This window comes from Mangifera indica, chromosome 9 (assembly GCF_011075055.1).
Source record: "Mangifera indica cultivar Alphonso chromosome 9, CATAS_Mindica_2.1, whole genome shotgun sequence".
Classification (NCBI taxonomy): Eukaryota; Viridiplantae; Streptophyta; class Magnoliopsida; order Sapindales; family Anacardiaceae; genus Mangifera; species Mangifera indica.
The window spans coordinates 10,122,141-10,148,720 of record NC_058145.1 but is presented as its reverse complement, the minus strand read 5'-3'; the positions used below and the strand labels follow the sequence as shown (position 1 = coordinate 10,148,720).

The 26,580-nt window shown below is 32.6% G+C and overlaps 2 protein-coding genes and 1 pseudogene across 2 annotated transcripts; 2 read left to right on the top strand and 1 right to left on the bottom strand.

Annotated features, from left to right (window-relative positions):
• Window positions 1–253: 253 nt before the first annotated feature.
• On the bottom strand, window positions 254–1,470 carry LOC123226235 (annotated as a pseudogene).
• Window positions 1,471–6,291: 4,821 nt separating this feature from the next.
• On the top strand, window positions 6,292–9,229 carry LOC123225388 (protein NRT1/ PTR FAMILY 7.1-like). The gene is made up of 6 exons (XM_044649327.1): window positions 6,292–6,323; window positions 6,679–6,741; window positions 6,858–6,963; window positions 7,067–7,284; window positions 7,372–7,928; window positions 8,133–9,229. Exons 2-6 carry the CDS (start codon window positions 6,691–6,693, stop codon window positions 8,995–8,997), a joined length of 1,797 nt encoding a protein of 598 aa, XP_044505262.1. The 5' UTR covers window positions 6,292–6,323; window positions 6,679–6,690; the 3' UTR covers window positions 8,998–9,229.
• A 9,998-nt stretch (window positions 9,230–19,227) lies between these two features.
• LOC123226219 (zinc finger CCCH domain-containing protein 14-like) lies at window positions 19,228–25,654 on the top strand. Its single transcript, XM_044650754.1, has 3 exons — window positions 19,228–19,585; window positions 22,770–22,830; window positions 24,553–25,654. Exons 1-3 carry the CDS (start codon window positions 19,504–19,506, stop codon window positions 25,304–25,306), a joined length of 897 nt encoding a protein of 298 aa, XP_044506689.1. The 5' UTR covers window positions 19,228–19,503; the 3' UTR covers window positions 25,307–25,654.
• The last annotated feature ends 926 nt before the right edge of the window (window positions 25,655–26,580 follow it).

Below are 26,580 nucleotides of genomic sequence, written 5' to 3'. Positions count from 1 at the left end.
TTATTTTAATTAATATTTTATAAAACCTGAGTTAATTACATTCATCAAATTAATTAAAATTCCTAGTTATAAAAATCAACAAGTACAACTAAGATCAGCTGTAATCATTTAGAACAAAATCCTAACTCTTGTCGGTTTAGTTAATTAGCCACATAATGAAAAAACAATCAAATACTTAAATAATCACAATGATTATAATAACTCAAACTTCTTGTTAACCCCAAATATGTAATAAACAAATAAACAAAACCCATTAACCTTGAACTTCTTCATGGATTGGCATGCATGACTGTATACTATATAAAGCTATAAAAATATTTAGGCAACAAACACTAATTAAATCAATAATTAGCTAAGATTAATTTATTGATTAACAAAATTTGATTAATCATTTCCTAATCTTTATACCAAAAAGCCTAAACCCTTTACTCTCATGAACATCCAAATTTGAAACTTTATTCTCCTTCTTCTTCTTCTTCTTCTTCTTCTCATGATGATCATCTCTCAGTTCTATCTTCGAATTATAGCTGACATTATTATTTTGCTCCAATTGTAGTTGAGTTTCAAGCCCTAATTCACTGTGTTTTATCACATCAATTAACAAGAAATACTGCCCTTCTTTTTCCTTTGTATTATTTGTGCATTCACAATGATAAAATGTAATTATATCTTTTTCCTTCACAAATCTATTCCACCCTTTGTAAATACAACTCTTGCTGCTCCTCCAAAAACAATACCTGAAATTCCATGGCCTCATCTGTTTATCAAAAACCATAATTCCACATCATCAACTCCTCCATTTAGGGCATTATTTTCTTCTAAATTTTCATTAATATATGGGAAATATTTCACTGCATATTGCTTTGGAATCACCAGTCTATTTAGCTTACCAACATCACTTGGAGTCAATTCCTTCTGAAATAATTTTCTACAAGAGAATTGTTCATCTCCATGTGCCATTATTTGGCTGAGACTTGTATTTCCACCAGCACTGTAATTTTTATCTTCTCTTTGAGATTGAATTAGGAGAGAATCCGAAAATTTCTGCTGGTATGTTCCATCTTTAATCATGTTTAAAACTTCTTCAGTGGTGAACTGGTTTTGGAAATTCGTCTCCTGATTGTTGCTCTCTGCCCACGGGAAATTTCGGTGCGAATCGCCGCCGTGGATCTTGATTACTGCACTATCATATGCCATTGCTGCTTCTGTCTCTGATTTGTATGTTCCTAGCCAAATTCTTTGGTTTTTCGCATATATTTGTGCTCCCCAATTTCCATTTTGCTGTGGCACAACTCCTTTAAATTTCACCATTGATACTCTATTATTATTATTATTATTATTCCTGTCAGGGTCATACTTCATGCGCTTGCAAGGAGGCAAAGTTACATATGAGGTGCTGTTTGAATCCGAAGTTTCACCATTTATGTACATTTTTGCGTTTGAAACCATGCTCGATGCATCTTCTTCCATCGAAAAATATTTAAATTTATGTAAGAATAGTAGAGAGATGCAGAGTTGAAGTGAAGCGAAGGACAAGACGATTTTATATGAAGAGGAAGAAATTGAAAGAAATATAAAACTATTTGAAATCTGGTTATTAGAAGATTGATTTTTGTTGCATGAAAATGGTAATGTGTTTCTTTTTGGGAGGTGGAGAGTTCAATGCAACAAAGAAAATTAATTAAACTGACAACAAAAATTGAAACGAAAAATTAGTATTCAAAATTGCTTTCATTCAGTTAATAAGAGAAAAAAGTTCAGAAATGTTGTCGTATCGTTAACGGAAAATTACAAATCCTTTTTTTAATAAATAAAAATTTCTCATATAACTCCTAAAATTTTCTTTTAATAAAAAAGGGGATTTATGCATAAAAAAAATATAAGTTTAAATATTTTCTAAAGACATATTATGATCAAACTTTTGATTTACCTATTCAATAGTTATGGAGTTGGTTACTTAATCTAGAATTTGTCTTACGCGGTGTTGGCTTGGCCTAATGTGGCGGTCCGACTTAGATGAAGTTTCCCATTAATTTTTTTTCTCATATATTTTTACAGTTAAGTGTATAAAATTGTAATTTTATAAATTTCTTTTATTTATTTTCTTCTTTAAATTAGGTATTTTTTTCTTTTGGTTTAAGAAAATTTTAAATATAATCTAGTACATGTTAGGGATACAGGGAATAGAGTGGCATTTATAAGTTCAAAACTTTATTAAATTGAAATAAATTAGTCTATATTATAAAAAAAAGTCTATAATAATTGAACGAGATTTGGATAACCAAATCTAGGATTTGAACGAAAGTCAAAAAGGGAGAAGGGAGGAGACAAACGGAGAGAATTATGAGAAAACTATTTAGGATAATTTTCAGGCTAAAGGACTTATTCCCACCCAAGTTTTGATGTGTCCTCAAAGTCATACTCACGGGAGTTTGAAAAACCCAAAGTGCAACCTATAGGCCAACTGTCATTAAAATTTTTGGTTAGAGATAAAAGTAAAATCATCATTTTACTAATAATATTAAAAATATAAAATTTATTACATTTTTCCTATAATTTTTAAAAATTAACAACTTCACTTATGCCTAAAGTTTTTTAGCTTTGGAAAGTCACAATTTCTCCCCTAAATCTTAGGTTTTTTCCTTTACCCCTTCGACCACCATCTCCGACATTGATAACCTCCCCTCTCCACCCTAAAACATTGGCTAATGTATGATGGGACACGAAGACCTCACCTTCCCAGATCTCTTCATCTCGACAAAGTCTCTTCGTCTCTTTATCGAGATAAAGAGACTAGTTTCTTTATTGGAGATGAAAAGATCTCCAGATCTCTTCGTCTTTGATAAAGAGACTGTCTCTTCGTCGAAACAAAGACATGAAGAGACTGTCTTTTTGTTAGAGATAAAGAGATCTAGAGAGGAGAGACATTGACCAATATTTTAGGGTAGAGAGAAAAGGTCGTTGGTGTCCGAGGGGAAAAGAAAAAACCGTCGATTTGAGAGAGAAAGTGTGACTTTTCAAAATTAGAAAACTTTAAAAGAAAAATGTAATGAAATTTATATTTTTTTAATATTATTAATAAAATAACGATTTTACCTCTATCTATAATAGAAAATTTTAACCTTAGTTGACCCATGGATATAACTTTGGGAACGCATCAAAACTTGGGGTGAGAGATAGTCCTTTGGCCTATTTTTTATTGAAATTGAATGAATGGAATACACGTGTGGCAAGGCTTCTTTGTATAGTTAGCGGAACTGTTACAAGCTGTTAAATGAATACGAAAAACTAACGGAATAAGCAAAGTACAATAGTTTCCGTTAATGTCATCTTAACATCTCCTCTCCTATTAAGCCAAACACTGTCTGCTTCCATTAATTTCATCTCAACATCTCCCGTTAAGTGAACCCGGGCTCAGACATTATCAACTCTTATTTTTTACCCCAAAAAAAAAGATATCTCACTCTGTGGTCATCACTTGCTATATTGCTTAGCATTTGCATAATCCACAAATTAACAAATTAACACTTTAGCAAGTTGTTCTAAAACTCCTACAATTACGTTCCAAGAGCATTTTGGTCTTTTTGCATGTATTTTAGTTTATGTTTAATTGTGAAATGAGTTAGGATTTGAATTGGATTAATGATTAAATTTTTAAGTAAATGTATGATTATGCGTAAAATGTACATGCTCGACATATGTGTCATGTTACCTGAGACAATTCTTTTAATGCTGATCCATCGATTGGACAGAGATGAGTTGTCTTTGTCAAGCTGAAGAGACAAAGAGACTCTTCGTCTTTTTGTTGAATGAAGATAGTTCGTCTTTGTTCAAGAAACCTACTTCGGTGGAAAGGTCGACAATTGGAGAAGAAGATGTTAGGGTGGTTGGCCGGCAATGGTGGTTGATTTCTATCACTAGAGAATGAAGAAAAAACTTTAGGGAGAAGTGAATTTTTCAAACTTTTTGGTGAAAAAAAGTATTAGTTTTTTAAACTATTGGGGGAAAATGATATAAAATTTTAAGTTTTAGGATTTAGTAATAAAATGATGATTTTACCCTCTGTTTTGGTTAAGGTTAATAGCCTATGAATGAGTATTTAAGTTTTTGAAATCCTATAAATAAGACTTTAAAAACGCATCAAAACTTGGGTGGGAGTAAATCCTTTGGCCTTAAAAAATAAGAAGCTTGAAAGAATGCTTGGAAAGAGTGACAAAAAAATTCAACAGAAGGAGATATTTTAGTTTGTTAAACAGAACTAAATTATGTAGATAGAAGAACTTAATTCCTAATTAACTAATATTATTAATTGGCTATTCTTGTAGCAATTCCTAAAAATTGATATCCTAAATAATCAAGAAATAAATTCAATACTGAAGTATATCATAAAACATGAGGATTGGGTTGATTTTAAATAATCAAATCAGGATGCTAACTTTAAGTTTAAATTTAAAATTAAAAAAATGTTCTTTAATTCATCAAATCATTGGCTCTTCGAGAAATGACAATCTGGGCCCTAGTCATTAAGGAAAAAGGGTAGTAACAATTTCAATCATCATCTCTCCGAAATCAGGTGCTTATTGAATAATTTTTCTAACATTAGGGGTGACCGTGATTAATTAGAACTCAAATTAGGGTCTAAATAAAACTTTTTATTTGTTAACCTGACGGAACCCTTATGGTACATCCTCGAGAGTCTTAGACCCACAACTATGAATTGGATAAATTAAAGGGATAAACTTTATTGTGGTATATCACGTTGAGGTTATTCAAATCCTGAATATTTTACAAATGACCCTCGTAACCCTTCACCACTTAGGGTGGCCAACCCCTGGGGTCTACATAAACTTTCTAAAAACAATAGGTTACACTTATTCAATGATAATTATCAATAACATTAATAAAAAGAGTACAATAAAAGTATATGTACATATTTTTAATACACAATTTATATGTATAAATGATATGTCATCATGTGATTGTATAATTTTGAATGAAAGATAAACTAACATTTAATCATATGATGACATATTATTTGTATACCTAAATTGTGCATAAAAAATATGTATCTATAATATTACTCAAAAGAATAAAACTAAATACAATTAAAAAATAATTATATGTATTAATTATATAAATAATTAATACATATAATTATTTTTTAATTATAAAAGTAATCCCCTGCCTTTTGGTTAATTATATAAATAATTTTGTGAGTTAAAATAAAGACCAAATAAATGGTCAAAATCCCCCACTTTTCGGTGGAGTAAGACTAGCCTGGCGACTTTCACTGGTGTGGAGCTTATCATCGTAACAAACTGCTTATAATGCTCACCATCTTTATATATATATATATATATAAAATCCATGCAACTTACTTTTTCTCAAGCTCTATTTTTCACTTACCCTTGTTCTCTCAATCAAATCTATTTTCTGAAATTTTCACAATTATATTTTCAGAAGTTTATTGTGTTTCATATATTTGAGTGATGAGATCGCTTGTTTTTATCAGCTTCTTGCAGTGAGAATTTAGGGCACATTCTTTACTTGCTGTTTAGGGCGAATTTCTTGACCAAATTTTCAACAATAAATGACAAAAGTATTTCATTTGTTTTCTTGTCATTTTCCGGCGACGCTAGAGATTCTCGGGCCTAGTTTGCCTATTGAAATCGCTAACACTTGGTCTTCGCCTTCCCCAGAGACTCAAAACCCTAGTTTTGCCGTCACCAAGCTTTATCAAAGGCTAGTAACACTTGCAAATCAGTTCGCGTTTTGTTTAATTTGCTTTCACAATTTTCTTCACTGTTCGTTGTTACTATATATCTGTTTTTTGTTAGTTTAGTTTGTATTATTTTTGTGCATTTTTTGTGGGGGTTCAGTTTCTATTGATACTTTCGGGTTCAGTGATTGCAATTTCTTTTGACTGAATAAAAGGATGAAATGAAGACACTAATTTCTTCACTGTTTGAACAAATACTGTTTCATACTGTTCATAATGCTTAGTGATGAAATTGTAAGAGCTTGCAAAAGGGTGATATTTAAGAGAGATTATCAGAATCAGAAAAAGGTGCCAAATTTGGGTCAAGGGAGAGAGAAATTATAATATTAGAAAAAAAGGCATTATTTTCATATGAAAGGTAGCCCCACTCCACTTCCACTAAGATAAATGCAAGAAATGACGGAATTTGTGGTTAGAAAATTTTCTTCAATGACCAGTATACAATTTTTTTGAAAATGACCCCCCTTCCCTCTCCTATATATTTGAACTCTCACTCTCCATTTTTCATCACCCACAAAGCAAAACTCATATTATTCATCTCTTTGTAAGTTTATTTCTTAATAATTTCCTCGCTCTGACGAGGTTATTAAAAAATTACATAAGCCTAGTATTTGTCCTTTTGATCTAATTTAGTTATTTGTCATCTTGGTTATTAATATGCTTTATGTTATGTTCCCTTTCTTATTTTCTTATATTATTTTAACCTCTTTTATTTTTTTTTAAATAAAGAGCTAAATGTTATTGCAGCTATAATTTGTTTGGATTTTGATTGATTTTAGCAGATTTTCTGCTATTTGAATGTGATGGTTAATTTAAAGTTGTATTGGCTATTTCTATTTAAATCAACAAAACTAGATAGTTTTTTGACATTGGTTAATTAATATTTAATTTATTTGCAGAAAACAACTCCAATGGCTTCTATGGATTCCACCGGTGTCGCCAACCTTCAAGATGCCCTAAGGGTTAGTAATTAATTAATTTATTACTAATCAGAAAATTAGCAAAAAATTGTTTAAAATTTAATTATCTTCCAAATTAGTGAACTATTTTTTTAATTATTTTTAGCTGATAAAAATAGGTGACAGAAGAAAAAGTTGACTTTGTGGACGTAACTTCTGGCACAAGTAAGGAAACCCTTATCAAGAAGAGAAGAGGAGGGTGGAAATACGCAATCCTTTTGCTTGGTAAGCACTTGAAAGATAAGCACTTTCCCATTAGAATCGCTTAATTTCTTCATGTTCGCACTGTAGAAACTCATTTCATTTGATTGAATTTTACTTTGTGCAGCTAATCAAGGCTTGGCAACTCTAGCCTTCTTTGGCGTTGGTGTCAACTTGGTCCTCTTCTTGACCAGAGTTCTCGGGCAAGATAATGCTGATGCTGCAAATAATGTCAGCAAATGGACTGGAACTGTTTATATGTGCTCCCTTATTGGTGCATTTTTAAGCGATTCTTATTGGGGTCGTTACTTAACTTGCACAATCTTTCAGATCATTTTTGTTTTGGTATGTTTGCATCTAGAATTGTGAAGCTTTATCGTTTAAAATGAATATCTGTTCATTTACAAATAAATTTATATGTATCTTAATCAGGGTCTTGCTTTGCTATCGGCATCCTCTTTTTTCTTGCTCAAGCCACGCGGTTGCGGCGACGGCAAGATAGCTTGCGAGCCAGTTTCATCAATCTTTGCTGGTGTTTTCTATTTTTCAATATATATGGTGGCTTTTGGCTATGGTGGACATCAACCCACAATAGCAACTTTCGGTGCTGACCAATTTGATGAATCAAGCCCTAAAGGAAAGGAATCAAAGGCCGTTTTCTTTTGCTACTTTTACTTTGCATTGAATGTTGGCTCTTTATTTTCAAACACTATTTTGGTGTATTATGAAGATTCAGGGAAGTGGACTCTTGGGTTCATTGCTTCCTCGGCTTCTGCAGTCATAGGCCTTGTTTCATACTTGATGGGGAGTTCCGGTTACCGGTATCTCAAGGCCTGTGGCAATCCATTGCCACGTGTCGCACAGGTGTTCGTCGCTGCGGCGAGGAAATGGCATCTTCCTGCTGCTAATCCTAGTGAATTGTATGAACTTGAAGGATCAGAATCCGCCATCCAAGGAAGTAGAAAAATTCTTCACAGTGAAGACTTTGAGTAAGTACAAAAATTTCACTTTGCATAAATGCTTAGATTGTATTTTCGTGATTTTAACCAACAATTATTTGTATTCTTTTAAAACTAAATAATTTATGATTTTAAGGAAGGATGGTCCTCAAAATCATGTTCATCTCTATCAATTTGTTCAAAAGATCTTCGATCGAATTAATGTTAATGTTTGTTTGTGAAAACTGTGGTCAGGTTTTTAGACAGGGCAGCAACAAGAACAGAGAATGATCTCCAAGGACCACACAATCCATGGAGACTCTGCACTGTAACTCAAGTTGAAGAAGCCAAATGTATATTGAAGATGTTACCTATTTGGCTTTGCACCATAATTTACTCTGTAGTTTTCACCCAAATGGCTTCCCTCTTTGTTGAACAAGGAGATGTGATGAAATCCAACATCGGAAACTTCCACCTCCCTGCTGCTAGCATGTCTGCCTTTGATATCTGTAGTGTCCTCATCTGCACCGGGATCTACCGCCATATTTTAGTCCCCGTCGCCGGAAAACTCAGCGGAAACCCTCGAGGACTCACCGAGCTTCAAAGAATGGGAATAGGACTCGTCATTGGGATGTTGGCGATGCTTGCAGCCGGCGTCACCGAAATGCGAAGGCTCAAATATGTGACTCCTGGAGAAAGAACAAGTTCATTGAGCATTTTCTGGCAAATTCCTCAGTATATTCTTGTTGGTGCATCAGAAGTTTTCATGTATGTGGGGCAGTTGGAATTCTTCAATGGACAAGCCCCAGATGGGATCAAATCCTTCGGGAGTTCGCTGTGCATGGCATCGATTTCGCTCGGGAATTTCGTAAGCAGCCTGCTGGTGAACATGGTGATGGGGATCACCGCCAGGGGCAGCAACCCCGGGTGGATTCCGGATGATTTGAACTCCGGCCATATGGATAGATTTTACTTCCTCATTGCGGCGCTTACGGCTGTTGATTTTGTGATTTACTTGTTCTCTGCTAGATGGTACAAGCCAATAAATCTTGAAGGGGATGAGAAGGAATTGATTCAGATGAAGGAAGCTCAAGAGGATGATGTGATCGGGAAAGTTTAGAATAATTAATGTTTGCTTGTTTAATTACTTGGTTTTAATTATTTCTAGAAGTACGGCTAATAGTAAAAAGCTTTAGAATATGATCGAGAAAGCCAGACCTGTTCTTTGTGAGAGTTGCAGTTCAGGGAAATAATTAACGTAAAAAGGGATGACTGCTTTCTTGTAATGAAGTTTTCAAGATTTGGTAGTTTCTTCTCTTCTTAATTTAAGCGTCCAGTAATTGTTCGTTATCAAGATATTTCATATGAATAATATTATATATATAATTAAGTTGTGTAAATTTGTACAGATGAAATTAATAATTTAGTGATTCGGTAATTTGATTTTTCTTTTTTCACTTCAAAATTTCCTCATGGCCAAACGACTATTTCCCACTTAAACTATGTTAAACTCTCAAAATTCCCCCCATTAATTATGAAAATATCGTTTACCCATCTATGAGCAGTTAAAATTAACGGTGGTAAGGGTAAAATTATTATTTTTTCTATAATATTAAAAATAAACTAAAATATAATCTATTTTTACCCTCCTAAACTTTAAAAACTAAAATTTTCCCCCAGCTTAAGTTTTAAAAAATGGTAGTTTCATCCTAGGGTTTCGTTTTGAAATCTCTGACGACATCTTCGGCTCCATTGCGGACGACCTCTCCCTCCCGAAGCATCCTCTCCTTCCGACGATCTTTTTCCTCCCATTTAGATGCCCAATCGACGTCAGAGAACCCTTAGGAAATGAAGTTCTTCGTCTTCCCAGACGAAGACGAAGCTGTCATTTTCCTAGAAGAAGACGAAGTTTTCGTCTTCCTAGAAGAAGACCTCTGGGAAGACGATCGTCTTCCCAGACGAAGACGACAACTTCGTCTTCGTCTCCCAAGACTTCTCCAACACCAATCGGACGTCCAAATGGGAGGAAAGAGATCGCTGGAATGAGAGGATGTTTCGAGAGAGAGAGGCCGTCGGCAATAGAGCTGAAGATGTCGTCAGAGATTTCAAAACAAAACCCTAGAGTGAAACTGTCATTTTTTAAAACTTAGGCTGGGAAAAATTTTTAGTTTTTAAAGTTTAGGGGGGCAAAAAGAGATAAAATTTTTAAGCTTTAGGGTTCTATAAAATTTAACCAGTCATGGGTGGGTAAACAGTATTTTCATAGTTAATGAGGAGAATTTTGAGAATTCAGTATAGTTTGGGTGGGAAATAGTCCTTTGGCCTTTCCTCATCTATAGTTTTTAGGAGGATGTTGTAATCTTCCCCACCTAAATTTTATAACCATGCATCCACTTGCTTATTAACCTAGTTAACAAAAGTACAGATTATTCGTGTTCCTAATTAATTCACATTTTAAATATATTATTCTGAATTTTTGAATCTAACACATATTAATCATATATTTTTGTCTTTTTTATATTTTATGTTCTTTTATGAAATTTTAAAATATAAAAATATCTCTAATAATTTTAATTAATTATTGTAATACCGTAACAACATAAAATAAAAAACCCAGTTTTTTGTCATCTAAAACCTGAACACATATTTTATATTTTCAATGGCTTATGAATGTATTCTATGAATCTCTTATACACATTTAATTTTCTTAACTCAAACATCAATAAATCATAATATTTTAATAATAATTTGATAAAAAAATTCATAAAATGATAATTTAAAGTCTGCGTAATAGTCAATTAGATACTTTATATTTGATAAAAAAATTCATGGACAGATGATTTTTTGTAATGATTGAATCTTGATTATATATTATATTAGGTTTAATAATCAATTGTATACTTTACATTTAAACTATTATATTGATTTTAACCAAGCGATCTATGAAAAATGTTAAAATTATTATTGATATTTTCGTATTTTTAGAAACGTATTATTGATAATATGTTATATTAAACTCGTATATACATGTTTCATATATTTTTAGTATCTGAATTTTTTGATTATTTTTTTACAAATGTATTTTTCACCATTTGTCACATTATACTCGTATAATTCTCATATTATTTTTTTCGTTTCTGTATTTACTAATTAAGTTTATTAATTCATAATTTTTTTAGGAGGCGTTTTGTTAAAGATTATCAAAAATTACTTCATTAATCAATAAAATAGGGGTTAACCAAACATACTCTTAAAGGGTAATCTTGATTTTATTATAATTATATTTTTATTTATCAATTTTTTAAATAAAAATATTATCATTTTAGTTAATGTAACAAAAATATATTAAATAATTATATCTAAAAATATTTTAATAAAATAATATATTAATAATTTTATTATTATTTTTAATTAATTATAATAATTATTTATATAATTTTTTAAAATATAATAATAATTTTTTTTTATGATTTTTTTTTTAAATAAAACACGAGTCAAACCAAATGCAGCCTTAATGTATTAACATCAATGGGTAGCCTTACAAACAAAAAGTGGCGAAAAAAGTGGTAAGATACATCAACCCTCCCGAAATTCTGAGCAAAAGATCGTCATAAGTCAGTGTCCTTCTCAAAGGGCCTTTCAGATTCCACATCAACAGTGTTCGTTGTCGATATGCTGGCACTAATAGAGTCCAGTAAAATATTTTCATGTTTTGATCCAAAAATATTGGTCGTTTTATTAATCATTAATTTCGTGATTTCCACCATTACATAATTAACTATTTATTTTCAATATTATCATCTGGCGATGGGTCATATTTTTCTTCTTAGTGTTTTCATATCAATGGGGAACCTTGTACACAAACAGTGAAGAAGAGAGCCATAAGACACAACAACCCACTTGAAATTCAAAGCAAAAGGTCATGGTAATTGAGTCACCTTTTAAATGAGCCTTCAAGATTCACATCAACAATGTTTGTTGCTGATATGCTGGCGCTAATTGAGTCCCCCACATAATTAATTGTTTTCTTATAATACGAAAGTCTTTGCATTTGTCTAAAACAATCCTTAAAATTCTAATATAATGACGTCTATGGTATAAAATAAGCCATTGAAGGAGTTCTAAATTATCCAAAGCAAGTAAACCTTAGGTTTTGCATATTTTATCTGGACAGGTAACAATATATTTTTTTTTTTTGTTAATTGGAGAACTTGTCTGGTGTCATCGAATAAATAAACTCTGGGATATAGTAATCAGACCCATAATTACTATACTAGAGAAGTTAGAGTTTCACAAATACGATAAATGTTCAAATTCAAATATTTTTCTTAAAAGTTTTAATGTTTTTCAAATTGTGCTAACCCTTGGAGTTAGCAACTGTATATCCTGACCGGATGAGAACAAGTGTTTGGTGCAAAAGGTCCCAAGGAATTTTAGATTACATAGCTCAAGTTGGCAAATCAAGTAATGATATCCGGTTGGCTACATATAAGCCTCCTTATCCCACAAATGAATGGCTTCCCTCTTTGTGGAGAAGGGAGTTGACACGTAAATTCCAAGTAACACTGTTATTTATGCTAACTTTTCAGTTTTTGGTATGCAGTACTACTGTTATTGCAATGGAATATATGCCACCAATTCTTGGTTGCTTAGCTTGGACCCAATTGAATAAATATTTTCTGATTCCATTAAGGCGGATTCCATTTCCATGAATTAAATCAACACTATTCTTTTTCTACTTTGTCGGCCTTAATTTTTGGCGGTATGCAGGAGTTCTAATAATTTGCATTGCAATATACTAAGAATTTAGACGTGATCTAAATCTACATGTGATACTTAATGGGTTTTGAATGGAGCTGCCAAGAATGCAAATTAACACCGTAGTTTGTCCACCTTTTGTACTACTTGTCTTAGAATGCGTCATTTAATTTAGACCCAAACCCAAGTGAATCAACCCATGACACTGAAAAATTTCGAAAAGACTTGTCTACCTTTGATATGCTTGATAGTACTAATTATTTTGCACTAGAATATTCTTACTAATTTTAAGGCCATTTACTTTAACCCAAATCAATCCAACACTGACACTTAAATGATTCAAATTTTAAGACATTTCGTTATGATACCATGTGTTAAAGAAATTAATTAACTCAAAAGCTTAAACTAGTTTCATAACAGGAATAATAAAATATGAAGGTATTCAATTATCACTTTTTTTTTTTTTTTAATTGAAGAGATTAAATATATATTTTTATTAAAGAGACAAATTATTTAATTTTCTTATAAAAAGAACCGAAATTTCAAATTTTATTATAAAAAAGATTATACTTTCAATATTTTTTTTAAAGAGCCGAACACAAATATGATTATTTGTTTTGTTTTATTTTGAAAACAAAATGATTAATTTAATATATTTAATAAAAATATAATAAAAGTTTAGTTTCTTTAAGTAAAAAAAATATGAAAGTTTAGTAAAAAATTTTGAAAGTTTAATCTCTTTAATAAAAAAATAAAATAAAATTTCTTTCTTCAAATATAATAAAAATAATAGTTTGATGCGTTAAGTGTTGTTATCAATTATTTTAAAATCAAAATTCTCCTTCTAGTTTTTACTTCCCCCCATTTACATATATATTGCAAAATAGATTCTAATCAAATTAAATAGTGGTCAAGTCTTTTCTCTTGATATAATCAATTCAAGAATGAACGAATATTATGTGACAACACTGACAAATTTAGTCAATTTCTACCTTTGAAATCGTCACCATCATCTCTCATTTTACTAGGAAAAAATAGCACAACATACTTTAACATGAAATAATTCAAACCAGAAGATTGTAAATTAGAGGTTTTCAAGCACGAGACGGCTTTTCCAAAAGCAACGAGAAGTCTCAGTTTGCATATCAAATTATCATGAAAACTTGGTAGCAGATCTTTATTGACTTAATGTTTGGTACTATTTTCATTGCGCTGTAGGGACTCAAAATATTCCTATTTCTAAGTAGTCCAAAACCATGATGTGAGATAAGAGATTTGTTTCATGTATTTTTTTTTTATCACAGGCCAGCTAGCTACCTTAGAAAGTTGACCAATTGGCTTATCAATCATGAATTAACACATATAAACCCACCTAGCCAAGACAGAATATTACTGCTGTATGATTCTAATTCTCTAGTGATCAGGCTATGAATTTGGTCAATGAAGCTCTTGGCTGGAAATTCAGTGGACTTGTGATGCACTTTGGAAGGTGTTTTATCCACTGTGTATCTAATCCTAGATATCTTATCGGTAAGATGATCTTATCGTATTATTGAAAAGAAAAAAAAAAAAAAAAAACAGAAAAACTTCCGTCTATCTGATACACGCATGATCAACTTGTGAAGATGCATGTGCATGTTATATGCTTCAAAGTAATATATCCTCATAGACTAGCTAGTTGTAAGTGCAATGGATGTCAGATCCATTTACATGAACAAACAAAATCAATTCCAATCCATAAGATTTATGCACATGTTATAAAATATAAATTGAAAACTTTTGGGTTATAGGTGAATAATTATTATTAACAAAATGTTATATAATATATAGTATTTACAATATAGTCTAAAGAGAAATCTCAATCCTATAAGGAATCATAATCTTATGAAATAGAAAAAATAATGTACAATAAATCATGTGCATATCAAATCAGAGTTAGATCGAATCAAATCAATTAGAATTGGATCAAATCAGAATTAGACTTAATAGGGAATTAAAATTTATTGACACTCGCCCACAATTGTAGTAAGAGCTCTCAGAGTTGCAATTGGAGGCAAAAGTTGATAAGTCAATGACATTATAGTATTAGCAAGAGATGATGTCATTACCGAAAAACCAAGAGGAGGGTTCCCAGAAGTAGAGGTAGTGGTGATGACAACAGTGGAGAAAGAATCAACGGTACATAAGGAAAACCATTGACGAGAGAGAGACGAAAGTAGGTGCTCAATCTTGTGATAGACGAGATAAAAGGTTCAATTATGTGAGAAACGAGAGTAGGGGCTCAATTGTGTAAGAGACGATAGCAATGGCTTAATTGTGTGAGAGACAAAAGCAATGACTCAATCGTGTGAGAGAGAGTGCTAAAAAGAAAAAATATACAGAGGCCATTATTGCTGCGATTAGAGAGAAGAGTCTGTCCCATTTGTTTGGCCAGTATCAAGTTGGGGAGATAACAATATGCAGGCATTAGGTGGCATACAAAGTGTAGCACCAGAGTTTAAAACCCAATTCACGTCAAATGGAGCATACACGAGCATAACAACAAAAGAAGTGGTTACGACATCTACTGTATAGGCAAGAATGCTTTGTTGTGGACAAACATGAGTGAAGTGCCAATGGTTATCACAAATTTGACAAGCAATTGGAGGAAGAACACCAATTGGAGAGGGGAGCAGAAGAGGCTGGTGTGAGAGTTCTGGTTGTTGTCGATGAGTAGATTGTAGTGAGGATCGAGTGGCTACCATAGTAGTAACTACAAAATACATACCCAAGTGTTTTTGTTGAAAGTGATCCTTTCGAAGGAGAAAAATCATACAATTCATTTAAGGTAATGGATGGGTGAAAATGCAAGGAAGTGATGAAAGACTGATACTCTGGACCTAAACCATCAATGACATACTCCACAAAATTAGCATATGAATTGGAAAGTGGTTCCAACAAGGGAGTCAGATATAGACTTGACATCAATGAGGTAATAAACCATTGTCTAATCAGAAGCATTTCATAGAGTGCACAATTTATCATAGATAGATCGAGGTTGAATACTAGAAATTGGATTTAGATGTCGATCAAGAAAAGACCATGCTTCAGTAGCGGTAACACAAGGCAACATGAAAGATTGAACAATTATGGGCGGTACTATCAGTTTAATCCAAATCAAGACAAAATTGTCAGCTCACAATCAATGAGAATGAGTTGGATTAGGAGTACAATCAGGAAGGAAAGATAGTGGAGGTCACACATCACTGATAATGAAATTTTGTATATTGTTAATGGCGAGAACATTAAGAAATATTGATTTTCATGCAGGATAAGTATTGCGTACTATGAAAGGAGAAAAATAGCTTACAATGTTAACTATTGTAAGCAGTGGGGGCAATGGTAGTAAAACTAGTAGTAGTGGAATTAGCGACAACAGATGGAAAATAAAGTTGTCATATTAGGGTTTCGAAAAGGTAACCTAACCAATTTATAGTAGGTTATTGGAAATCTTCTCTCCCTCCCCCTCAAAGGTCTAATAAGTCTTAAAGTACGCACTGATGTTCTATACTTAGATAATAACTTTTAAGTTTATTGAGTTTATCTTAATTGATCACTTAAATTTATTTATAAATTGTTATTGAATTATTTAGTTACCTGATTTTATTAAACCAAAATTATAATTAATGTTAGACAACATTAGAAAAATTTCTAACAATGGATGCATTGAAGTATGTCTCCAATCCATGTAGTTATCAAGTAAATGCAAAAGAAGGCAAGCCAATCTATCCAAATATTAAATGGAGTTATATATATGATCCACATTGTTATGTCAAGAAAGCATTATGTTAACATACATCCTAAAGAGAATTACCAAAAAAACAAAAAAATCCTAAAGACATATTAAAAAGGAATTTTAGTTGGAAAATTGTATTAAGGAGAAGAGTTGTCCATAAAGCACCTTGGAGTGAATATTCTCTCACTCTTATAAGAGAGAAACGAAATTCTTTGTATTAATTTGGGAGGTTAAGGTTCATCTAAATTGGGAAAAAAAAAAAAGTGCATTTCAAAGAATCAAGTCGGACCTATTGGGCCAGGACTATGGTTTAGGATTGGCTCATGAAGCACAATCTTTTGAGGCCCTAAGGAGTTGGAATGAAAATGATGGCTTGAATTGTGCTTCAGTTTGTTTTATATCTTGAAGTAAGTCGGTAAGAAATAAACACTTGGACAATATGACCCATCAAATATAAAATGACCTGTTCGATGATAGAGTTGGACCTTTTTTCCAGACTGACCGTGGGCCAATTTTAGGCCTAGATCAGCTAAATGTGAAACATTTATGCAAACCCATCGGTAAAGGTTGACCACCTTGTAGATGGGCGGGTGAAGTCTCGGACCATATGTAGCAGGCTCAAAATATTAAGAATTTAGGCCTCTATTGACTTTTTTGTCCAAGGAATTTGACCCAAATAAGCAAGCTCTACCGGGTTTAGAGTAGCCTCTAATTGAATTTAAACAAAAACTAATTTAAGTTTTTCTCGAATCTACTGGTTTGAATATTTTTGTAACTTTTTAATTTATTAATAAATAAAATCATGAGTAAATAAAACACAAATAAACAAAAAAAGATATTATAATCATATTTGTAGTCATAATTATGATCCCAACAACTTCTCTTAAAAATTAATGGTAATTCAATAAATTGTGACCATAAAATAGTACATAACACACCTTTCATGATGCCATTGAATTATAAATGAATGCACACACAAGTTACAACAATATTCAATAACCATATATCAAATTATTTCAATCAATTAAAGATATCTTTATTTATTTATATTTATAATATAGATAATAATATACTTTTAAAATTGAATTACAATTTTATTTTTCTCCTTTTATATATTAAAACCTTTTAAATTATTTTTGCTTCTAGTATTACTAAAAATTGTCATCACTCTTTTCACCACAATAAACTATTTTCACAATATAAAGTTATTAATTAAAATGATTTTGAGAGATTATAATAAATGAAATTCTTGAAGTAATAAATAATTACGATCAAACAGCTTCAATAAATATCATTTTACCCTTATTCTTAAGGTCTCTTAAAAAACCTTAGAAACAAAAAACTTTCAATCCTAGCTATAATTTTTTTTTCAATTTATTTCAAAATATATTATAATTTAATTCTATGTTAAATTTTTCGGGAGAAATCTTTTCATAAAAAAACATTCAAAAATTTATAATATGCAAACCGAAAATTAGTTAATATCACTAGTCTAATAATTTTGTAGAAATCACCGTCCGCCTTAATCCATAGATTAAAAGAAAAAAAAATCATTTACTGGATCAATTAAAAAAAGAAAAATCTTGAACCTCCTTTGATGATAATGAACGTTGTCTTGCACTTTGTGATGGGAATGACAGGGTATGGATGAATATCTTGTCCCCGTTCTCCTCCCATTCTCAAATAATTAAACATTTCCCTATCATAGATTTATCCCCACGTTGAAGATGATATGAAATTCTTTTTTCGTCCTGTGAGGAAATAATCATTCACTTCTTTCTTTGTCCTTTTTACATTGCTCGCCCTTAATACATAAAACCAATCATCCCATAACTAACATAATTTTGCTTAAACAAAAATAAAATTCATTGGGGATGCAATACTCAGTGGAGATTGTGTGTTACTTTAACATCACTCGATGCAATTTTAATGTTACAACTGATAAGCCTGACTCTAAGAGATGATTTGGATAAAAATAAACAACTTAGAAGAATCTAAAAACTTCTCAACTCAAAACTATTAACAACAATAATAACTACATATAAAATCTTTTATACATTCTTAGGAAGATCATTTGGGTATGTTCCTAAAAAGCTGACTAATGTGAAAATTAAAGATTTTACTATTGATTTTTCAACCGTTATATGTAAAAAAAGAAAGTTTGGTTATGTTTTGATCTTTTGGTGGGTTGTTTTGACTGCTTAGGGGTTATAGTTAGTCTTTGGTCTCGTTGAACTTTAAAAAATGGAGGGATGATGGGAGAGAGGTGTGAAGGATTTTATGCCTGCTTATAGTTATTATGGGTAAATTTTATATATTAATCTCATTTTTGATAATTATTTAAAAATACAATAAATAATTTAGTAAATTTAGTAGGGTAATTGGTACCTGATGAGATGAGGAGATCTATATCTCTGATCATATTTACGTAGGTTTTGTTTATCTTTATCCATACATATTTTCGGGTGGGATTCGTCTAGACAATTAGATATAATATAATTGCCATCCTTACTTTGTGACGTTACATTATAGGACTTACATTATAATAAATATTTCTTGAGGGTCTTTATAATGTAGACATTAAGGAAGGAAAATGAATTCACTAATCACACGCTCACACGTGACGTGGCCTCGAATATCCCTCAGCATTTAACAGTAGCCAGCAGACACAACATCCAAAAATTGCTGACATCGCCAATAGCCACACAATCACAGACTCGCGCACACTTAAATATGACGTGGCTTACAATATCCCTACTCAACATTCGACACCAGCAAATAAAAGGTAAACTGGCGTTACCGCCCTAAAAATATTCATCGAAAGTATGACACAACAGCCACCAACTCACACCAGCACACGTGACGTTGCCTTGATTATAGCTCACATTATCAACCGCATTTAAACCTCAGTTTCGATTCCGACTCTCTCTTTCAATTTACCGAAATTTAATTTAAAAAATGTTCTCTCTCTTCTTCATTCGAGCCCTACCTTTCTCTCTCTAGGGTTCTTCTTCGTCGCCTGCGATATTTTCCCTCCTTCGATTCTTTTCTCTCAGCCTTCGGATCTAGGCGCGTCCCACACGTGCGTTGATAATGGACCTCGGTGGTGGCCGTAAGCGAGGAAGGCAAGACCATGCGCTGAACGGCAATGGTGGGATCAAGAAATTTAAGCAAGGTTAGGGTTCGTTGCGTTTTTTTTTTTTTTGTTTCCGTTAGTTTTACGTCCTCGTTTTGTGGATTTATTTTTGAATTTCGTTGTGCGAAGTTTTGCTGTACTTAGTAAGTGTCCGGTTAAGTAGAAAAGGGGTGAAATTATTAAAGTTTAAAACCTTTTTATTTGCCGAGATAGTGAATTGAAGGTTGAAGTTGAAGTCTGGATTTGTTAGTTCGGTTGAGAATGTAGGGGGTTGGATTGTATTTTTGAATTGTTAGATTGATTTGATTGTTAGATCTTGGTAATGTCATGGATGCCTTTTTTGTAATGCGCAACGTCATATTTCTAGCACTCTTGGCATTTGTTAGGTTTAGTATTCGTTGTGACAAAATCATTTAGAAGCTGCTCGCGATACATATTATTCTAAGCTTATTTTAAAAACTTACCTTTCTGTTGTATGACCAAAGATTTAATGGCTTGAGTTTTGACTAAGAAATTATATTTTTCTCAAATGAACCTATGGGGTACGCTATGTTTTATGCAAGTGCTGTGGTTAGCACTTTGTGCTGACATATATGGGGGATAGGTTCTGTTTATAATGCATACATGGTCTGAGTCTTGCCCTTTTGAGTTAGTGACTGAGCACTTTAATGATTGAAGCCTAATTTTGTAATCCATGGAAATTTTTATGTAGATGGTCTGAGTCCTGTCCTTTGAGTGAGTGATCGAGTACGTAAATGATTAAAGGCAAATTTTGTAATGGGAGAATGACTATGAGCCACCCGAACTATGTCAAAATGACAAGTTTCCACCCTTAAAATTAAAGAAAGACTAATTACCACCTCCCGTTAGATTCTAATAATAAATAATGTTACATTTTAGGGTAAAAACAAGAAAAATATGAAAATACCCTTATGATAATTAATAATAATATCAAAATGTCAAAATTATTCTTTTGTTATTTATTTCACAAATCTGCATCTTCTTCCTTCCAATACACTTTTTATAAAAATTTAATTAATTTCTTTTACATTTTCTTTCCATTCCAACATTTTTCATCAGACATTACCAACAAACTCCATAAAATCTTAACACAAACCTATAGAAATTCAATATATTTCTTTTAAATTTTCTTTCAATTGCAGCAGTTTTCATGGCCAACGCTTCCAACAATGCATCACCGACAAACTCCATAAAATCTCCTCCTCAATGGAAAACCTTTGTCTTCTACAAATCCATTTTCTTTTCTACTTCTATGTAGAAATATCAATCAATTCCCTTCAAAGTCACTAACAACCTTAACCTTATTGCTTTCAAATTCAATCTTTTTAGGGAAAAAAATTGGAATAAGAGATGCCGGTGTTGGTGTTGGTGTAGGTGTAGGTGTAGGTGTAGGTGTTGGTGACTTTGATGGTTGTGGCACTAGAGTTGGTGGTTTTACTGTTTCCGGTAAACATGTGGTTTTGCTGTTTCCAATGAAGATGTGATTTTACTGTTTTCGGTTCGTGCTGATGTTGGTGTAGGTGTAGGTGTTGGTGACTTTGATGGTTGTGGCCCCTGGAGCTGGCAATTTTATTGTTATCGGTGAAGATGAGATTTTACTTTTTCTGATTGGTGCCAGTGTTGGCGACTTTGATGGTTGTTGCAGTGACATTGGCACTGGCTGTTTTAATGATGTAGGTGCCAAAGGTTTTGATGGATTTAGTGTTGCTGGTGCCTGTGAAGAGGAAGAAGGGAGAGAGGAAAAAAAAATAAGAAAAAAAGAAAATTTTGAATGGAGGGTGGTATTCTGTTGTTTTTCGACTTTAAGGGTGGAAACTTCTTATTTTGATATGGCGCTGATGGGAAATAGTCATTCTTCTCTTTGTAATCTATGGAATTATTATGGTAGATGTTCCAAGTCTTGTCATTTTGAGTGATTGGCTGAGCAAGTAAACGATTAAAACCTAATTTTGTAATCCATGGAAATTGAGACCATGGGAAACTGGGTTCTTAATATGCTGTCTTTGTTTTGTTTAAAAAAAATGTGGGGACAAAGCTCTTTCTTTGGAGTAATTTCATTCACCTGAAAAAATGTAGCTAGTGCAACCTTTCTGTGATGGAATAGAGTAACTAAATGTTTTTTGTGTTATTTGAAATTTATATGCTTACTGTTTGTGAGTTTAAGCAAGAAGAAACATAAGATTTGAAAGGTCTTTTGTCTTCACTTTTTTTCCTTGAAATCTGTTCTTTGCCATGTTCCATCACTGTTGCTATATGGTTTATATCACTGTGAGATGCTAATTTTGCTGAAGGTAAATTTTAGGTATCATCACATGGCAGAAGTGTCTTGTTTGTGATCGATTATGGTCGATTTCTTTCCTTTGGTATTTCAATTTTCTGTACTTATCTCATCTTCTAGGTTGCAAGCTTTGAGTTCTCAATACTATGCTTACTTTTAAGTTGAGTGGGAAGCTAAGTCTTTTAGTTGCATCCTTTCTAGGTGAACTTTTAGCAGTGTTAATGGTGTGTGGTTTCTCTGGCTTTTAGTTGGATTGTTTTCTTCCTTATCTTGTTCTTCTTATTCTCATGGTTTTCTCTGTTAATGTTGGAATTCATTTCTTAAATGTTGAAATCATTGATGTTCAATTTTATTTGATATCCTGTAATCTATGGTACTATATTGTACTTTATGTTACTTGTTGAAGTTTGATACTGTAGTTTGCACGGAGATGATGTAAACCGATTTTACTCTGAGCAGATTATTGAGAAGTAAAAGAATGTGCAATTTTTTAACCACCTGCAATTAGTTTCTTTGAAAGCTGAAAACTTAACACAGCCAAGTTACTATGTATAAGTTAGTTGGGTGGTTTTAAATTTGTTTCCTTGGGAACCAAAAGAATAAAAAACATATAATTTAAATATTCTTTTTTATTAGTCCCTTAAACTACCTGCAGTGAAACACAGGCAATTTGTAAGAGGCCCATAATCTCTTAAAAAGCTCATTCCCTCTAGGACTTATTATGTAATTGTTCTTTTAATCTTTTAATTCTAATGAAATCAGTGGTATATTTAATATAATATTGACTGATTATTAAATTTTAGAGAGCATTACTTTGTCAGTAAGTTTGAGAAATTTTGACATGATATTAGATATTTATTAAATTCCAAGATTAATAACTCACTGAAATTGTAACTGAGAGAATTAATTAATGTTCTGCAACAGAAATGGAGTCCACTCCAACTGGTATAGGAAGCAAATCGAAGCCATGCACAAAGTTTTTCAGGTTCAAATCTTAACCTATCTAAAATGAGTAATGCGAATGCAGTTCTGTTTGTAATATTTATAATTTGTAAAGAAAAATTTCTTACACAATCTTTGCAAGTAAAATTAATGTGATTTGGACTAATGAATTGGGAACTCAAGTTGTGGTACAGGTCATACTTTTGTTCTAATCACGAAAACAAAGACTATTGAACACAGAAATGGTTGATTTCCGAGACTACCATTGGATTAACTACTTGCAGGGCTTTATGTAAACTGAAAGCTGTTGTTTGGGATGCTAAATTTGCCCACTGTATCATGATAATATATGGTTTATTGCAATCTTTTGCAAGTAAAAGCCATGAGATCTGGACCAATGAATTGGCATCTAGAGTTCAGGAAAAAGGCTATTAAATTTGTTTGTGGTAACACTTTTTGAGTGAATGTGGTTATTGTTGTTACTGTGTCTTCATTTTTTTTTTTTACAAGGGCTTGATTGACTTGCTTGGCGCACAGAGTTTGTTTGCCATGCTTTTTGGGTCACTGTGTATTGTTTTTGTATTTTTCTTCTCTTTTTGTCTTTCTCTCAATTACTTTGCGTGTTTTTACTCTTTCTCAGCCACACTATGCTGCAAAACTTGATATAAATCACAATGTTTGGACTACATTGAAACTGTGTATCAAACAAAGATTTATTTCATATCTTGTTTTCAGTTGGAATAGTTCATTTGTAAAATTGCTCTGCCCGTTGAAACGTATTCAGGTTCTATTTATTGGGTCATGAGATTATTGTTATGATGCAATCACAATTCCATTTGGAAAATTTGTACCCTATTGATTACTATAATATCATCTTGTTTTTGTTTTTGAATTTAAGATAATCTTCATGTACAATGATCCAGGGTAGTGTTAATGAAATATTCACATCTCTTGCCTTAGCTACTATGATAATTTTTAGCCCTTTATAATATGTGTACATTTTAAGGTTTTCTCCTATAAATATATTCCTTGTTCAGTACCTCTTTATTTGAAAATTCTATACCTTATCATTGATTAATGGATTCCCTTGTGAAGAGCAAAAGTTATGGTTTGATTTGTCAATTGCCTTTCAAGGTTTTGCCAGCACTTTTTGTGATGAAAACCCGTTTTAGCACAATTTCTTTTTTTCCTTAGTCTTGGCTGAATCTTTTCTTAATCTGTGCTTATATGATCATTTGTTTTGAGCAATGTCATGAGATATGGATTTCATTACTTTTGGGCTGTCTAGGGAGAATTATTCTTTGCCTTCTATAAAAAAAACCCAAAAAAATTAAAAATGTTTGCCTTGTCTCTATTCACCCTTGGAGATCATTTAGACAAGAGGGGATGAATTGATAGGTTTTCATTTGTGGTTTGATGATTTTTCAAACTGAAGGAAGTTTCTTTCATTTGTTTGGCTAATATTCTGTTAGTCTACTTATATTATGGACGGTATATTCCAGCTAAAAAGAAAATGTGACTGCTTCATTGTTTCACTTTTTATTCCAACAAGGTTCTCTATGCCATCAATGTAAAAGCTTTAGTAGTAAATTGTTGATGGCTTACAGGTTCCACAAGGTGTAGAGTGAAGTTTGGCATTGGATTAATATCAGTGTATTGGCTGTCTGGAGTTTTGAGTTTATTTATATTTTGTTTCTTTCTTGGGAATTTCTATATGCATCTGTCTCATATGGGCTCTAATGCACTGCTTTTGTATGTTTTGCAGTACTTCTGGGTGCCCTTTTGGAGAGGGATGCCATTTCTTGCATTATGTTCCAGGTGGTTTCAAAGCTGTGTCTCAAATGCTGAACGTAGGTGGAACTCCTGCTCGTCCTCCAGCTGCTAGAAATTCTCAAGTCCCACCATCCTTTCCGGATGGCTCATCGCCTCCAGCTGTGAAAACTCGATTGTGCAACAAATACAAAACGGCTGAAGGTTGCAAGTTTGGTGATAAATGCCATTTTGCCCATGGTGAGTGGGAGCTTGGCAGGCCAACTGTTCCATCCCATGAAGATCCTCGTGCCACAGGACCAATGGGCGCCAGGATGGGAGGTCGGGCTGAGCCTCCTCCACAAAGTCTTGGAGCTGCAGCTAGTTTTGGAGCCTCAGCCACCGCTAAGATTAGCATTGATGCAAAGCTTGCTGGAGCTATCATCGGCAAAAATGGTGTGAACTCCAAACAAATCTGTCGCCTTACAGGAGCCAAACTTTCAATCAGAGACCATGAAGCTGATACCAGCTTGAGGAACATTGAGCTTGAGGGAACATTTGACCAGATCAAGCAAGCCAGTGCCATGGTTCGTGAGCTAATTGTAAATATTGGTTCTGGCTCTGGACTTCCAATGAAGTCGAACTCCTCGTCTCAATCAAACAACTTCAAAACAAAGCTGTGTGAGAACTTCGCGAAAGGTTCCTGTACCTTTGGCTACAGATGCCACTTTGCTCATGGAGCGGAAGAATTACGCAAATCAGTGATATGAATGGTTTAGGGTTGGATGATGGGCATGGCCGGTTTTCTCCTTGTTCCCTCTTAGGACCATTAATTGTTGTTATAGCTTTTGTATTCGGCGTGTTTATTATTAAGTTCTTTTTATTATTATTATTATTATTATTTTTTTTTTCGGGTGCAGAGAGACAAAATTGCATATGCATGGGAGTTAGATTTTTCATTTAAATTTATTAGCGAGGTCATATTTATGGCTATGGTTCTGGGCTTATCTATTCAGAACCTTTTGAAATGGCTGCCTTTGTTAGTGAGACCTGTACAACCTTTATAATGTCCAATATTTCATATTTGGGAAATTATAGGAATATTATGGTTGATTCAAGTGGCAGAAAATAGTAGCATACCAAGTAACATGATATATATTCTTAGAGTGTATGGAATCAATAAAACTGTATATTTATTTTTAGTATAATTTAAATATATAGATAATATGTAAAATAATATTTAATTATATAATGATATTATTTGTGTATAAAAAATACATCAAAGGATTTATTTTCACTCATGGTTTGATGCTTTTTTAAAATTTTACCTGGGAAGCTTGTAAAACCTAAAATCCCACACTTTGTGTTATATTAGGCGAAAATTGTTAGTAAAAAGGGGGTAATTAATTAAAATAAGCAAAATTTTAAACGTTTATACGTTTTTAGGCCATCCTAGAAAAGTTTTACCAAAATAAGCAAATCATATTTTTTTTACCCTTTTTACCCTTATATTGAAAAACCAAGTAAAAATATTTTTTTCTGAGAATGTGCGTCGGTTTATGATGGTTAGGGGTTTTACAGTGAAACCCTAAATATGTCGAATTATTTATATGAATGTTTTTGAATGTTTTTGAATGTTTCGAACGCTTAAAATGATGTAGTTTCGGTGTTAATGGATGTTTGGAAGTGTAGCCGTTGAGAGACAAAAGCGCATAAATTTACAGTGTCGCGCAAACTGCGTAAATGTACAGTGCTGCGCAAACACTGTTCACACCGTGCAAATACTGTTCATACCGCGCAAAAGTAGATATTATAATCTGTGAACAGGATTTTTGCGCGATTTTGGAAGCGGTTTGCTCAGTTGAACAGTGTTTGAGAGGCATTGTAAATTTGCGCAGTTTGCGCGACACTGTAAATTTGTGTGCTTTTGTCTTTCAACGGCTATACTTCCAAACATCCATTAACATCGAAACTACATCATTTTAAGCGTTTTAAACATTCAAAAACATCCATATACATAATTCAACATATTTAGGATTTCACT

Coding starts and splice junctions, on each gene's coding strand:
- LOC123226219 (XM_044650754.1), top strand. CDS start 19,504: ATGGACCTCGGTGGTGGCCGTAAGCGAGGAAGGCAAGACCATGCGCTG. Junction 19,586..22,769: donor GATCAAGAAATTTAAGCAAG/GTTAGGGTTCGT, acceptor GTTCTGCAACAG/AAATGGAGTCCACTCCAACT. Junction 22,831..24,552: donor CCATGCACAAAGTTTTTCAG/GTTCAAATCTTA, acceptor TATGTTTTGCAG/TACTTCTGGGTGCCCTTTTG.
- LOC123225388 (XM_044649327.1), top strand. CDS start 6,691: ATGGCTTCTATGGATTCCACCGGTGTCGCCAACCTTCAAGATGCCCTA. Junction 6,742..6,857: donor ACCTTCAAGATGCCCTAAGG/GTTAGTAATTAA, acceptor TGATAAAAATAG/GTGACAGAAGAAAAAGTTGA. Junction 7,929..8,132: donor CTTCACAGTGAAGACTTTGA/GTAAGTACAAAA, acceptor AACTGTGGTCAG/GTTTTTAGACAGGGCAGCAA.